Genomic DNA, 15,567 nt, shown 5'->3' with positions numbered 1-15,567 from the left:
TGTACCCTTTGTGTTCCCAAACTCACCTTAATGCCTTCCATTATCATTATCTGAGTTTGTTTACCATTAGATTTTTAGGAATGGTGAAGAGGTGACAAGCTCAGTGGTAATGGAGGAATGCCGCTAAAAGGAAATTGTGTTAGCGGGTGCTCTGCAAAGCAGCACACATTTCAGCAGCAATATTAGCCTCATCATATCACAAATAAAAGCATTTCTCAACTATATGCAGTCTTGTTTCAAATATCATTGGGATCTCTTGCCAAATTTGAAGTGTCTCAGCAGGTTAAATAGCCAACTGAGGATTTAAAGGGTAAGATTTGTCATCTTTGCTTTAAAATGTGGCTGGTGTATTTCATCTGCAAATTCGCCCGTAACCAATTGCCATCTGTTGTTGTTGTTGTTCTTAAGTGCCATCTAGTTGATTCCAACTCATAATGACCCTGTATAGGTTTTCTGAGGATTGGCTGGTGAGCTTGAACCGCTGACCTTGCCGTTCAAACTGACCTTGCAGTCCAACTCATTAACCCACAGCACCACACCATGACTCCAATTGCCGTCTAGTTAACTCCAACTCTTGAGGATGCAATGTAGAACTGTGTTCCATAGGATTTTTCTAGGCTATGATCTTTCAGAAGTAGATTGCCATACTTTTCTTCTGGTGTACATCTGGGTGGGTTCAAACTTCCACTGTTTCATTGATAGCCAAGTGCTTAAATGTTTGTGCTTTCCAAGACTCCCTCCCTACCATTACCAGCCCAGATCCAGAGTTTAGTTTTTTTTTGCCTGGATGCTTTATCTATTGTGGTTCTGTAACTTGGTCACCAACATGAGTTGTTGTTAAATGTTGTCGAGTCAGTTCTGACTCATAGCGACCTTGTATATAGGGTTTCTGAGGAATGGCTGGTGAGTTTGAACCTCGTGGGTCAAACCAACCTTGGGATATCGAGCTTTTATCCTACAGTGCCACACCAGGATTCTGTACCAACATGGGTAGTTGCACATATTCAAGAGTCTTGTTCAGAGACAGGAATGTGATCTCTGGGTTTGTAACAGAGAATTCTAGCTGCTCACAATGTGAGCAAATCCAAATGCATACCTCAGTATGCAAAAGAGTTAACAACAGTGCAAGTCATTTCATCTATCTGGGTGGCAATTTTCTCATCTGTAAATTGGGAAGAATCATACTGACTGAGAGAAAATGGGCATTAAAGCATGACTAAGAATAATTTTGCTAAACACATGACAAATTAAAAGGTGCTATAAAAATTCAGGCACTTGTGAAAGCTTAGAACACCACACACTGGTAGAATGTTCCTGAAGCTAAAGAGACTAACAAGTCAGGGCTGCTATTTTTAAATGCCCCAAATCTGTTTAGTTCTAAATAGGAACTGAATATTTTACCTTAAAGAAATTAAGCTTTTAAAATAATCTTTGGTAAGAATGACATTTGAAAGTACAATAAAATAGAGTAAAATAAAAATAAAATTAAAAAAAAAAATCTCTTGAATGCAAGAAGAGCATCCAAAAATTTTAACAGCTTAAAATAAACCTCTTTCCTGTTCTTCTCTAAAACAATCTCCAAATGGACAGATTTTTGTGAATCTTTCCTAAAAACATTTTTTTTCTAAGTTGTAGGCTCAAATCAGGACAAACTACAATCCAAATATATTTGGAAAGAAGTATAATCAACTTCAACAACAGGTTGGAGCAGAGAAGACTTGGACATCTTAATGGCAAAATCAAAATGACTTTCTAACAGCTGGAGGTTAGGTTTCCCCTCCCTACTTCCCCTTCTTCCAGCTTCATTCTCAAACACCCTGCTGAGCTCAGCTTCAGTGGTTTCCTAAGGGTCAATGGGGAATGCTCAATAGTTACCATTCTTGTACCTATTTCTTATGGATATTTCATGTTCATTCTGGGCATGGCTGGGAGAATGTGTATGGCAAAGTGCAATAAATGAACCTGGCAGGTTTTTTTTTTTTTGTTGTTGTTGTTGTTCAGAGAAACACTCATTTTGCTGTAACCAGGGATTTCTGGGTTAGGACCATACTATGTAATCTTTCCCATAAGGTACGGCAGAAAGTTGGGCAATGGCCTTTCTCCACAGGAACAGGCTACCTTCCTGGTAGGTAGGGACAGTGCACACATGTCTATGGACTCTGTGCCACACTATTTTCCAATTCTTCCTGTAATTACCACTAGGCTGGGGATTGCCAGGCAAGAAGGTTCAAGGATGTTACTATCAGGACAGTCCACAGAATAGAGTTCATGTTTCTGACCTCCAGCTTTCTCTACAAAAACAGCAACTCTGACTTTACAAATCACATGAGTCTTTGTCACTTCTCTTTTCATTTTATAGTGACAGTCTGAGTTTGGTCTCAGACCAGCCATTAGTAGGACAAGCTCCTTTCATCCTAACTTGGGACCATAAGTTTTTGTCCTTTATCTACAGACTATCAGTGTGGTGTTGTGGGTTAATGTGCTGGACTGCAAGGTTGGTCTGAACCGTAAGGTAGGCGGTTCAAGCTCACCAGTTGGGTTGCTGTGAGTCAGAACCAACTCAACAGCACTTAACAACAACATTACAATAAAGCAAGAAGGAAATGAAGTCTTCCAGGCCCCTTTACCCCTTGTCTTCTTTGCATTTTACATTTGTTCTGTCAGAAAAATGACAATAGGAGATTTAGAGAATCTCATTTCCTAATTAATACTTTTTCTTTGTGGGCAGGACAAATGAAGGCCCTTTTTGAAAATATTACTTTTCTTGATCCTATCTTACTCATCCCAAAGAAGATTATTTCAGTTCCTTGCGTGCTAGGAGACATCCTTTATGGAGATCAATTCTGAATAGTTGTTGGGTATCTCAAGACTAAAAGGAATATTCTTTGGGATTGTACCATAAAGTTGTTCAACACATTTCTTTCTCTCTGAAGTGCCGGGATGCATTTCAGAAAGGAAAAATAAACAAATAATAAACAATTCTCCTTAGCATTTGATTTACCAACTTTCTTAAAATAGAACTTGAAGAAGTGACTCCGAGACCATTGGTAAGATAGCAAAAAATAAACAGCAATAAAGTGATCTGAATAGCACAATCTCATTAAGCTGCCCATTTTCAAGTTTAGCCCTTAGGAAGTTTTTTTTTAATTAAAAAATATTTTTAACCTGAAATCTTATTGGCTACGTGAAGTCTGGGTGGCTTTTAAATTCTTGGAAGCCACTCTCTTTTCTTTTGTAAATTTATGCTATCCTTTAACCACATCAAAGTAAATTACCAACTGGAAAGACAGAAATTCAGCCAAGCTACATGAGACTCCAATAACTAATGCAAATCTGATTTGTGTTATGTAATTTCAAAATGGATGTTTCCTTCAGTCTGACTGGCCTTTTGAGGTTCACATTTGGTTGTTCATTGTAGTCGTGGTGGAGATGCTGTGTTTCAGATCATGGGGATAAAAGAATAATGAAAAAGCAGCAACATAGCTTCTTTTTTGTTTTGTTTTGTTTTTTCTGAGCCAATGTCATGAATGAGACTGTAGCTCATGTAATTAATCAGGTTTTTGAGGCCAAATGGCTGGTCACCTGGCTGTAAAACACACTTTCCTTTTGGAAATATGGATGTCAGCTGGATCAAAATGGTGGCAAAGTTAGAAGACCAACAGGATATGACTTGTGTTGGATGCAAATAGAGCCAGAGCCCCAGGAAGCACTGCTCCAAGCTCGAGTAGTCACTGTCACCTTAGTGGGGTACTCACAATCAGATGACCCGGTGTGAGCGTGAGAGTTTGTCAGTGAATGTGTTGAGTAGATGAGGGCTGGGTCTGGAGACAAAACAGCTTCAAAGTTCAGGCAGGGAAGGCCCGGCTTGGCGCTGGATCCACCCGGCTGAGTAATCTCATTCTCCTCAGATGCCTTCTGGTTTTCAGCTGTCTTGGGTTTCTTCCTGAAAATAAACAAAGGGCCCTTTGAAGGAACTGACTGCATATTTGGGAAAAGGCATTTTTAGAATCTGTTAAAGATAACTTGATTTTTTTTTTTTTTCCTGAGGGGGGATGGGAGGGAGTCCAGTATGTCCCTTGTTTTAAAACAAGCTGATTCTTGTTTTTTTCCCTCCAGTAATGGCCTAACTGGGAACACATGAAAGCATATGGGCCAAGCAAACAGCACCACATTTGGACTCTGTTGGCTGCCTAAAAAGACCCTGTCCCAGAACTTTAGACAGCTTGAGCTACGTATGGCTGACATTATCCAAGAAAGCATCCTTTTTTTTTTTCTTTCTCCCCCTTCAAGAGTTTTAACATGGTCTGGAAAAATACTAGTGGAGGTTTACCGTTCTAGCATTTGTCTGGAAGCTTAGAGACAGGACCCGTGAAGTAATGGGAGGAGCACTGGACTGGGAGTCAGGAGACTTGAGCTATGGTACTAGCTGTGCCTCTAACTTGCTGTGTGGCCTTGGGCACCTCACTTCACCTCTCTGGGCTTCAGTTTCCTCATCTGTAAAATAAAGGGCTTGGATTAGAAGGCCTTAAAGGCTCCTTCTAGCTATAAGTTTCTGTTCATGGAACACATTATGGAACATTCAAACTGCTTGCTGTTATTAGATTTGATTTTAAATTAAAACATCATTTTAAATCACAAGCTCAACTGGCAGGTCCATTTGCTGAAGTAGCACATGCTAATGGAAAAGAAGAACTTGGGTTCCAGTATGTAAAGCTGGAAGGTGTCACAAAGAAACCTCTAAATTTTAACTCATCATGAACGTAAGGTTCCCTTCAGTTTTTTTTTCATTTAGTGCACAATCTTGGAGTTTAGGAGTATGAGTTTGTGTTTGGGAATATGAAAAAGATATGGGTGAAGGAAATTAGCAAGTAACTGTTATTAACTGTCATTTGGGGTCAAGAATAGGAAGTGAAAAAGCTGTTGGTTAATTTAGGTCTCCTTGCCACAGGACAATGCAATTAATACTAAATTAATAAGTACTTTGCTTATACTGCATGTACCCTAGACCCCAGCCAAACTGGATTGTGAGTCATGTTCTGAATATTCCCCACATTTCCTTGGCTCTGTTCCTTTTTCTATCATGTGGATGGTGACCAGAGAAAGCCTCTCCCACAGTTTGGTAGATTATGTGTTATGCAGAATTTGTTGTAAGTAGATTTGTTTCCATGTTTCCTTGTTTCTATGAGCATGGCAATGGACTTGTTATACAGAATATTTTGCACTGAAATTTGTTGTACTGGGTAGTTAAATCTGCCCTCGCAGAATATGGTGTTGTGATTAGCATGCTGTGTTTCTGGTCCAACAGGTTGGGAAATCAAATCTGCTTCTTCAGAGGCAAGGAGGCAGAGATGGAATGGTAAAGATTAGAATTAAAGGGAAGCTTTCAAACAAAATTTTCAGTATGGAGGAAGCCAAGATAGGAGAAGCAACAATTGCAATGCCTCAGTGAACTGTTGAGTGGGTGGTTATGGGACCAACCCCCAAATCTTGAGTTTCTATATGGGCCCCTAAGGAAGGGTTTTCATAAACACAAAGATCAACATATCCAAAGCTCAAGACAACTTTCCATGAAATCAGTGCCTCCCCTATCATCCCTATTTCTATTTATCTTGTTACCAGCTGACAAGCCTGTGTGGCTGCACATTACATGTCAGACTTATTATACAAATTTCTCTACCTTATAGCCAATTAGTCAACAAATTCTGACAATTCTGCTTCCTTTTTTTTTTCTTTTCACATCTATGTTTCCTTTCTGTTTTCAACGCCCTCACCTCAACACTTTTAATTGAGACTATTATTTATTAACCCAAACTTCACCTTCCTTTATACTTTTTCTTTGTATTCACTAAATCTGATCATCATGGTAGTGTAACACTCAAGGTCTCTGCTCTACTTCATCTCTGTTTCCTACCTATTGGATATAACGGGCACTAACATTTCTTGACTATTCCCAGAGCATTCTGGGAATCTGTATCCTTGCTCAAGTTACTATTCTCTTGCTTGGAATTCCCCTTTCTTCATTTCTGCTTGTTGAAATCAGACTTATCCTTCATACTTATAAAATAATGTGTGCATACTGTTGATGTCTCAATGCCTCTATCAGACAGGACTTCTTTCTCTTCTGCTTTCTCTCTCTCTGAAATTCCACCCTCTCTCTGCAAATGTTTTACTTCTCTGGTCAATTTTATTTCAATAATGGCTTTTATGTGCATAAGCACTCGACCTCAAGGTCAGTTTGAACCACAAGGTCAGCATTCAAACTCACTAGACACTCCTCAGAAACCCTATTGCGGGTCGCTATTAGTCGGAACCAACTCAATGGCACTTAACAACAACAATCCCTCGTATGAGACTGTAAGCCCTCAGAGGGGAAGAGAAGGAAATATCTTTATGATTTCCGTATTCCTTGTGTTTATTTGTTCCCCTTCCACCCTTCATGTGTTCACTTATTCATTTCATAAATAATTATCATGTGCCTAGACAGCACAGCATGGTCTAGGGAACAAAGCAAGCATGGTTCCTGCCCATCTAGAGTTTATCTTCTAGCCTATTAAGCAAAGTAGCTCAGACAAAGCTGTCACTCAACATGTGTACATTCACTGAATGAAATGGAGCTGGAATTAAAGTGTACTTTGAGAGCAATCGTAATGTGGACCCCAATTAAGTTTCCTACTCCTTGTGTGGCACTCTGGATTTAATTCACTGGACTGCATGGTCAGTTTGAACTGCAAGATTGGCGATTCAAGTTCACCAATTGCTCCTTGGAAACCCTATACAGGATCGCTATGGGTCAGAACCAACTGGATGGCAATTAATAACAACAACAACAACAAGTTTTCATTTGAATACATGGAGGGCATCTGATCAAGAGTGTGGCATCTGATTCTGGTGTGGCACTGTAAAATAAGCACTGGACTACTAACCACAAGGTTGGTGGTTCAAACCCATTCTTCAGAACTTTGTACAAGGTCATTATACAGAATATATATAACCTATACAGAGTTGGGACTGACTTGAGAGCACTCAACAACAACAACAACAACAACAACAAAGCCATTTTGCTCACTAAAGCAAGGCTGAGACTCAGGCATCATTTAAATATAGAGACTAAACACTCATCACAGATACAATTTAACAGAAAAAAAAAAATTCTGGCACTTCTGGACAAGATCTGGGCTAGTTTCAAGGAAATTAAGGAAGCACTCTTTCAAACATGGGTATATAAGTAGTAGAAAAATGGAATGAAAAGATAATGGAATTATTTTCAAAAACTTTTTGAAGTTCCTTCACATACACAAACAAGCCAACATTTTGGTTTTATATGTAACAGTGCAAAATTGTACTGTTCTTCATAAATTTGACCTTGCATGCTTCCCTAGATTTGAACCTGCCACCTACCTGATACCTGTACCATATACCCTCCTATCTGTTGTCTCAAGGACAACTTCTAGAGGCTACCTATAGCATAAAAGTCTTGGAGTTATCTCTACAAACCATAAACACTGAAAGCTCACATATTCTGGCGTATACCCCTTTCTCCATTTACTAATACAATTTCACTCAAACTCCCACCACTGGGCTATTTTTGAACTTCACAGATAACAGTCATTCACTGTCCTTAGAATCAATTCATTTTCCATCTCAACTTCTAATAGTTCTTTTGGAATTTGTTTTCTAGAGTCTATGTCTACAAATACACAGGTTAGACTATTTCAACCCCATTTTTCTAGTTCAGAGTTTATTAACGAGTAAAGAGAAAAGCGTGCAGAAAATAACTGGCATGTTTTGTTTGGTTATATTGAAAGAATTATATAAACATGGCACACTCTGAGGACAAATCTCACCCAGCCTCTATGGCTGCACAGTATCCCCTGGAGCCTTTAGAGGGCAGCAGCACACTGGCTGACTCCAGCCAGCACTTCAGAAACACACATTCCCCACCAGAACCTTCTTCTGGTCATCATGCCAAAGGTTGGGTTGCCAAGCTCCGGCTTCTCGGTCTCTCTTTTCAGCTTGCTCTCAATCTCTCCCTCTCCTTTCTCTCTGTCTTTCCTTTTCCCCGCTTGCTTTTTCTGAGTGTTAAAATTATACAGTCTGATGAAGTCGCCCCTCAACTGGAAAATGAAAGCTCCAATGACAAAGTTAAACAAGCAACAAGCCAACAACAACAAAGAAAAAAACAGGGGAAAAGGGGCTGGGGAGGGAGAAGGATTTAAGAACAAGAAAAGGGCAGATGTTTTGTAAATATATGCAAAGCAAAACTGGGTGTACCCTGAACAGTTCCACAGAGAAACAGACCAATCATTGTGCACTTCCTCCCGCCACCAGCTCTGCATTTAAAAAAACACACACAAAAAAACCTGTGACCGCAGGCACCTGCCTTTCAACGGTCAGTTTTGACATTCTGACTCAATCTTTACTAGTTGCCCAAAGAGAACAAAAACATTTTCATCTTCCCGCTGCAAGCATTTCTGGTAGGAGAAAAAGGCTGCTTCGAAAACTGGGAAGGCGTTTTAAGGTGATAGGCAGCTGAGTTAGCCAGCAGGACTTTCTGGTTGTTAACTCTCATTGTGCTGGCCAAGAAGTTTTGGGCTGAAACATAGCAGTGAATAAGGCAGTCAATGATGTTGGCTCTTTCCTAACTACACCATATTGTAAGAGGAAAGAAACACGCATTAAAACATATTGATGAAATATAAGTATTAAGCATGTTAAATGCATGGAAATTAACCAAATCGGTGGCATTTGATGTATATATCTCACACTCCTTTGCACATATTGCACACACACAGTGATGGTAATGCTTTCTGCAAAGTAAATATTTTATCTGTGTGAGCGCTTATCAGTCTCCAGGGTCTGTTGAGAGGAGAGTGATCTATTGTCTTTCCTTTTCCCAGTTCTGTTTCTGCACCAGGCTCCTCACCTTTCCTGCACATTATCCAACCAACACCACTCGGGTTGGATAGGAAATTTAGTCGTAGTTATTCAGCCATTAAATAACCCTAGTAGTGCAGTGGGTTATGAGCTGGGCTGCTAACAACAAGGTCAGCAGTTTGAATCTACCAGTTGCTCCAGGCTTTCTACTCCCATCAAGATTTACTGCCTTGGAATCCCTATGCAAGGTTGCTATGAGTCAGAATTGACTTGGTAACACACAACCACCACCTCCACCACTCAGTCACTGGATCATGATGATTTAGAGCAATAATGCCCACTCAATCTTTCTGGAGGATTTCTCCACTTTCTTCCTCAACAACACCTAGAAATGGCTTACCAGAGTGCCTGGGGGGAGGGTTAGTGAAGGCGGCCACTGGAGTTGACCTTTGGACAATGTGCAGACTAGGGGCACAGTGGAAAATTCACATAATTTACAGATGACTCTTGAACATCATGGGTTTGAACTGTGTGGGCCCACTTATATGTGAATTTTATTTTTTTTCCCGTTGTCATTGAAATGACCTCAAGTGTTGCGAGTATCCACTTAGGATACCAGGTGAAACTAATAATCATCTCCACATAAGCAGTTCCTACCTCCAGTTCATTTTAAGCAGCTACTCGTGATTTTTAAGCTCACTACAATGTGGGCCTGCTCAGATCAAACCCAGGTTGTTAAGGGTCAACTGTACTAGCAGAACTGAGCTTCACCATCCAGTAGCTATGTGTCCTAGACAAATCACTCTGTCTCTGTGAGCCTCAGTCTCCTTATCTGTAAAATGGGAATCATAAGACCTGCCTCCTAGGACTGTTGTGAGGATTAAAGGAGATAATTCCTGTGAAATGGTTAGCCTAGTGTTGGCACATGGTAAGTGCTCAGTTAAGGCAGCTCTTCATAAACAGTGTGTCAGTTCTGTGGTTTTCATTGCATCAGCTATAAGAAGACACTTCCTTCACACTGCTAACCTTATTCGTTTTATATCTAGATTTGAGGCAGTGGCAAATGGGTCTTCATTGTAGTAAAAGCAGAGTAAATGCTGGGATAAGCAATCTCTTCTTCAGCACTTTGATCTTACTGTATTACCCATCGGACAACTTCTTTCTGTTCACACGTTTGTCATTGATGTTGCTTTACCAAGAACTCCTTGTGAAGGTGAGGTCAAGCAAGCTGTACTTGTCCTAGAGAAGCCCATCAAGTCTGAGCACTATGGTCTACTCATTGAAGCCAACCTCTAGTATGCTTGCTTATCATGTTGTCTTACAACTCTTCCTTTCATGATTTGGACTAATGTTCTCACATCAGTGTAAGATGTTTGGGTGTTTAAAACATTTTTGTCTCTCAGTCTTATTATTATTATTTTTAACCTTCTTGGCAGGGCTGATTTATAATGTTTATCAGTGTCTTTCTCCTTCACTGTACCAGTCAGGAGTCTGGCAAGAAACAGATGGCTCACACAAAGGTTTTCACTGATGAGCGTTTAACGAAAGGACTGTAGACTGAGGTGCAGATGAGGTTAAGAGACCCTCAAGGGCTGGGGAAGCACCAGGCACTAGCAACAGGGAAAGCTGTTAATCTCAGCTTCAAACTGTTAAACTGAAGGGGCAAGGGAAAGAAGTAGTGTGTTCTAAGTCCACTGAGAATTGGAGCTGGGATCGGGACTAATGCTGACCTCTCTCTCTTCACGCTATCAGATTTCTTGCTGTCTCCTTTAGGCCACATTCAAACAGAAGCAGGAAGACAGCAGAATTTGGGTAATAGAGTCTAGAGAGGTCAGTCTGCTGGGTCATATTATCGGGGCAAAGGGTGGCAAAGGATGGATCTGATGTTTTTTAAAAAGAGTGGAGACTAGTTAGCACATCTACCACACTTTACACAAATAATGTGCAACTTATATATTTTTGTCACCCATGCTACCCTCACCCCTAACCCCACTCCAACTTAGCTTCATAAGCACTATAAGTATGGGTTTGTTACATGCAAAAAGCAAAATGAAGCACCCCCCTGACCCGTTAAAAAAAGAGAAAGAAACCCCTGGTATTCTTTCCCTTCTTTTTTTCTTACAAACTAAAATGAAAACTCTCTTAGCATACATGCACCTCTGTTGCCTGTTTATTTATGGAAAGCAAAAATGGAACATAAACTCTGTGAAAGCAAGGACTTTGTTGAGTTTGCTGCCTTTTGCCTAGTGTCGACAACAGTGCCACATGGTAAGTGCTCAGTACGTTTTCGTTGATTGAATGAAAATACTCACCTCTAACATGTCAGGCGCTATCTACACATTTCTTATTTAACTATCATGACAATTGAGTCAATAGACACAGCTGGTAAGCATGGTTGTGCAGGTAGTAACGGGGTAGGTAAGTGTCAAAACCTAACACGTGTTCCTTTTTTACCCACCTCAAAGGCTTGAGATCTGACCCAGAGTATTGTCAACCAAAAGGAAGGGCATGTTTTTATATTTAGTTCACATTCTTATACTTTATATCTACTTCACTGATTTTTTAAAGTTTTGTTATAGTTTCTGTTTTCTACATGAGGTCTATATGAGGAGTTTCTGTAAAGCAGAGGCGGCTAGCACGGTCATCTAAGCTGTCAATTCTCTGAGACCTACGGTAAGGGCATCCTGTGCAGGGAAGACACTTCCTGTGGCAGAAGCAGACACTCGTATCTGGGCTTCCCTGTGCTTTTCAGGTTACATCAGGTCCTGATTTCTGGGTTGGGAGCAAGGTGGCAGTGGCAAAGACCCCTCCCTTGTAAGGATACAGAAATTCTGAAGCCAGGCTGCATCCTAATTCAGCTGTGCTAACGCCATCAACAAAGTTACTCTGTGAGCAAGAAAAGTTCAGAGAACTGTCCAGTTGTGGAGATTTCTAAGACAGTCCCTGCACTTGAACCTCAGGATAAATGAAGGGGTTACACAAGCAAGCTTCTTGTGTGGGTATTGAAGGAAGAAACATTTGACTTTCGGCATGTGTCTCAGCCCCTAATCCCAGCACCCAGTAGTCCTGATGGCTGTGCTGCTTCCGTCTCCATCCTGATCAGGCAGGTCTAACTATCACCTAAATTCCTGCTACTATCAATTCCAATTCCATTGATGACCAGCATTAACAGTAAAAAAAAAAAAAAAAAGGTCATGCAAAACCCAAACAAAACCCCTCGTTTCATCTCTATGGGTTTGATTTATGCCAGAATAGCTCAAGGCAGAAAATGTGAAGGTGAAAGTCCTACCTAAGCTTAAGAGAGATTTTAGTCTCCCAGCTTTTATGTTCTCCATTAAAACACCATCCCATTACCTGCCTCACACCATATAGGAAAACTTGTGAATACAACATCTAGAAAGAGAATCAGTTTTTAAATTTATCGATACTTTGTATGCATACCACCTGAATAATTCAATTTTCTGGCTTTTATAATAAAGAAAATAAAAGTGGTGGTCCTTGGTCCCTGGAGTAACAAGGAAGATAGAGCATGAGGCGCAGAGCTTCAGGTCAGACACCAGTTAGACACAGGTGAGCAAGGTTAGCCCATAGTTAGACTGGGTGTCAGCAGATGGCCCACAGATATGACCGAGTGTCATGAGACAACAAGCTGCCACTGCAGAATAGCAGAGAGAGGTGATGAGCTCTGACAGGAGCTGCCATTGCTTCAGGGGTTGGTGTGGATGACCCAGCAGAACCGCACCAGGCCCTGGTGAAGATGGAATGCTGCTGCACAGGGCACGCACTGCAGCCGGGAACTAAGAGCAGCTGCATGAGCACCTCAAGGACTGAGCCTGGCTACTTCAGTGAACCTAGGAGACACAGCCATTCAACACATCGCCTGCTTTTACAGTTGTGGGTGTTACATGACAGAGTGAATTGAGGAGCTTTTCAGTTGAGGCATAATGTACTCACAGTAGTTTCCAAGTAAATGGTGTCACTCTTCAGGTAAATCACTCCAAGGCTTGGGCCTAGTGCAGATGTTCATTGGGGCAGGGAACAGAGAGCGGCTGCATCTAGATGAGACAAAATACCAGCCTGTTAAATGGATAGGCGATGGTGATCATGCATTGTATAGATAAGACTGTAAGACTTGGTTAAGAGATTAGCCCTGCATCTATGCGCCAGATGAAGGCAAGTCCAGGAAGGGAGACTAGAAAGGAGGTTGTCCAGCTCCATTCTCAGTTTCTCCCTGACTGCCTGAGACACTAGCAACAGCAGACAGCGTTTGTGCAGATGGAGTTGATTTTGTGCTTCTGAGTCAGAAACTGAGGGTGAGGGTGGAGAAAGTGGAGGTATGTCCTTCAACCTTACCACAACCCACTCTTCTGCCTATATTCTTGATTCCAATTCAGTCTTTCTCTCATTGCCTCCTAGTTCCCAAGTTCTTAACTACTCTAAAATGCCCACTGATCTCATCGTAGCTATTCTAAACTATTGATCTAAACTGATCTTAACTATTCTAAAATGCCCATTGTCCCGAGCTCCTGCCTCTCTGGCCTTCACTGCAAAGACTCATTTCCTCCAATGTTCCCTAGTCCTGAGAGATGGTCTGTCTTTTCCCAGGCTTCACCCCTTGACCACATGGACCCCAATGACCACTTCATTCTCTTCCTTTGGCATCTGGCACACAGCATTTCCCTGACCTTCCTCCTCCCTTTCATTTTGCTGTTCTGCCTTCTTCATTGGCTTTTGTTCTTTCTCCTCTTCTCTAAATAGAGACATTCCTCAAGATTCACTCCTCAGGCTTTGCCTACACCCACCCTCTGTGGCCTTGACAATCACTTCTCCATTGCTGTCTCTAGTTCTTGCTTGTCTACAGAGCTTCAGTCCCCACATTCCAAATAACTGCTGGGTATTCATTCATCCATTCAGCATTCATATTAGCATTCTTGTTTGCTACTTTGTTCATTCATTCTGCGTTCAGATAGCATCAATTAGGTACCAGGAAAACATGAATAAAATAGGGTCTCTAACTTTGAGACCCTGTTTCATAATTGTAACAACAATTGTAAGGATGGGATAGGACTGAGCAGTGTTTCATTCTGTTGCGCATAGGGTTTCTAAGAGTTGGAACCGACTCAACAACACCTAACAACAACAACTTTGAAGAACTCACATAGCCATCAAACACTATGCATTTATTCTAACCTCATTGTCATTGAGTTGATGACAATGTGACCCCTATAGGACAGAGTAGGACTACTCCATCGGATTTCCAAGGTTGTAATCTTCTATGGAATCCTGGTATGGTGCTGTAGGATAAGGTCGGTTTGAATCTCAAGGCTGGCAGTTCAAACTCACCAGTCACTCCTCAGAAACCCGACCCAGGGTTGCTATGAGTCAGAACCAACTTGATGGCATGTAACAACAATGACAACAATATTTTTGGAGATAGACTGCCACATTTTTCATCCACAGAGTGGCTGATGAGTTTGATGTATTTGAGTTATGGTGTCAGAGGAGAATATTGAAAGCACCATGGACTGCCAAAAGAACAAATAGATCTGTGTTGGAGAAATACAGTAAGAGTGTTCCTTGGAAGCCAGGATGGTCATATTTCGTCTTTCATGCTTTGGACATATTGTCAGGAGGGGCCAGTCACTGGAGAAGGATATCATTTTTGGTAAAGTGGAGGGTTGGAGAAAAAGAGGGAGACCCTAAACGAGACAGATTGGCATCATCAGTGGGCTCAAACGTGGCAAAGACGGTGATACTGGTTCAGGACTGGGCACTATTTCGTTCTGTTGTGCATAGGGTTGCTATGAGTCTATGCCGACTTGATGGTACCTAACAACAACAACAAAACCTTTCATTTGGAGTCCTGGTATGGTGCTGCAGGTTAATGCACTGAATTTCAAGGTCGGTTTAAACCTCAAGGTTGGTGGTTCAAGCTCACCAGCTGCTCCTTAGAAACCGTACACAGGGTTGCTATGAGTTGGAACCAACTCGATGGCACTTAACAACAACAACAACCTTTCATTTAGCAGTTGTGCACTCAACCACTGTGCCACCAGGAATCCTTAAATATTGTATCAGCACTTTGAATTTAGCAAATGAAAAACAGAATTCATACCCTTTCCCTCAAAATCTGTTCCTTCTCCAGCCTTGCCTTTTCCTGTCATTGGTACCACCATTATCCAGTTACTTGGACCTACAACTGAGAAGTCTTCTATTTCTTTTGCTTTTCATATCCAATTAGCTTGCCAAGTTCTGTGGCTTTTACTTTGACTGTTTCTTGAATCAATATCCACAACACTCCACCCCTCCTCTGTCAGTTTATTGTACTGTGGTGGCTTGTGCAGTGCTGTGATGTTGAAAGCTATGCCACTGGGATTTCAGATACCAGGAAGGTCACCTGTTGTGGGCAGGTTTCAGTGGAGCTTCCAGACCAGGAAGAAGGGTCTGGATATCTACTTCTGAAAAAATTCACCAATGCAAACTTTATCAACAGCAGTGTAGCAGTGCCTGATTGCAGTGGGAAAATCTACAATCTCACTAAGTGTTCAAAAGCAAAGATGCCGCTTTGTAGACTAAGAAGTGCCTGACCCAAGCCGTGGCATTTTCAATTGCCTTGTATGAAAAAAAAAAAAAAAAAGAGTAAGGACAACGAATAAGGAAAACAAAGGAAGAATTGATGCATTTGAATTATGG

The 15,567-nt window shown here is 41.2% G+C and overlaps 1 protein-coding gene across 4 annotated transcripts in view; it reads right to left on the bottom strand.

Annotated features, from left to right (window-relative positions):
* The window catches only part of ZBTB20 (zinc finger and BTB domain containing 20), a 601,757-nt gene that overhangs the window by 64,475 nt on the left and 521,715 nt on the right, over positions 1-15,567 (bottom strand). For 3 of the 4 annotated variants that reach the window (XM_006864167.1, XM_006864166.1, XM_006864165.1), the window contains 2 exons: positions 12,829-12,929; positions 3,756-3,943 (listed from right to left, as the gene is read on the bottom strand). Coding sequence is in view for 1 of the 4 variants with exons in the window: in XM_006864164.1 (XP_006864226.1) it covers positions 3,756-3,943; positions 4,331-4,341 (199 nt within the window). In the remaining 3 variants the exon portion in view is untranslated. Of the gene's footprint in view, positions 1-3,755; positions 3,944-4,330; positions 4,495-12,828; positions 12,930-15,567 lie in introns of those variants that run through there. The other variant, XM_006864164.1, reaches the window with a different exon arrangement.

The sequence above is a fragment of the Chrysochloris asiatica genome, unplaced genomic scaffold (assembly GCF_000296735.1).
Source record: "Chrysochloris asiatica unplaced genomic scaffold, ChrAsi1.0 scaffold00061, whole genome shotgun sequence".
Classification (NCBI taxonomy): domain Eukaryota; kingdom Metazoa; phylum Chordata; class Mammalia; order Afrosoricida; family Chrysochloridae; genus Chrysochloris; species Chrysochloris asiatica.
Note: the sequence above shows the minus strand (reverse complement) of the source record. Positions and strands in the feature narration are given on the sequence as shown.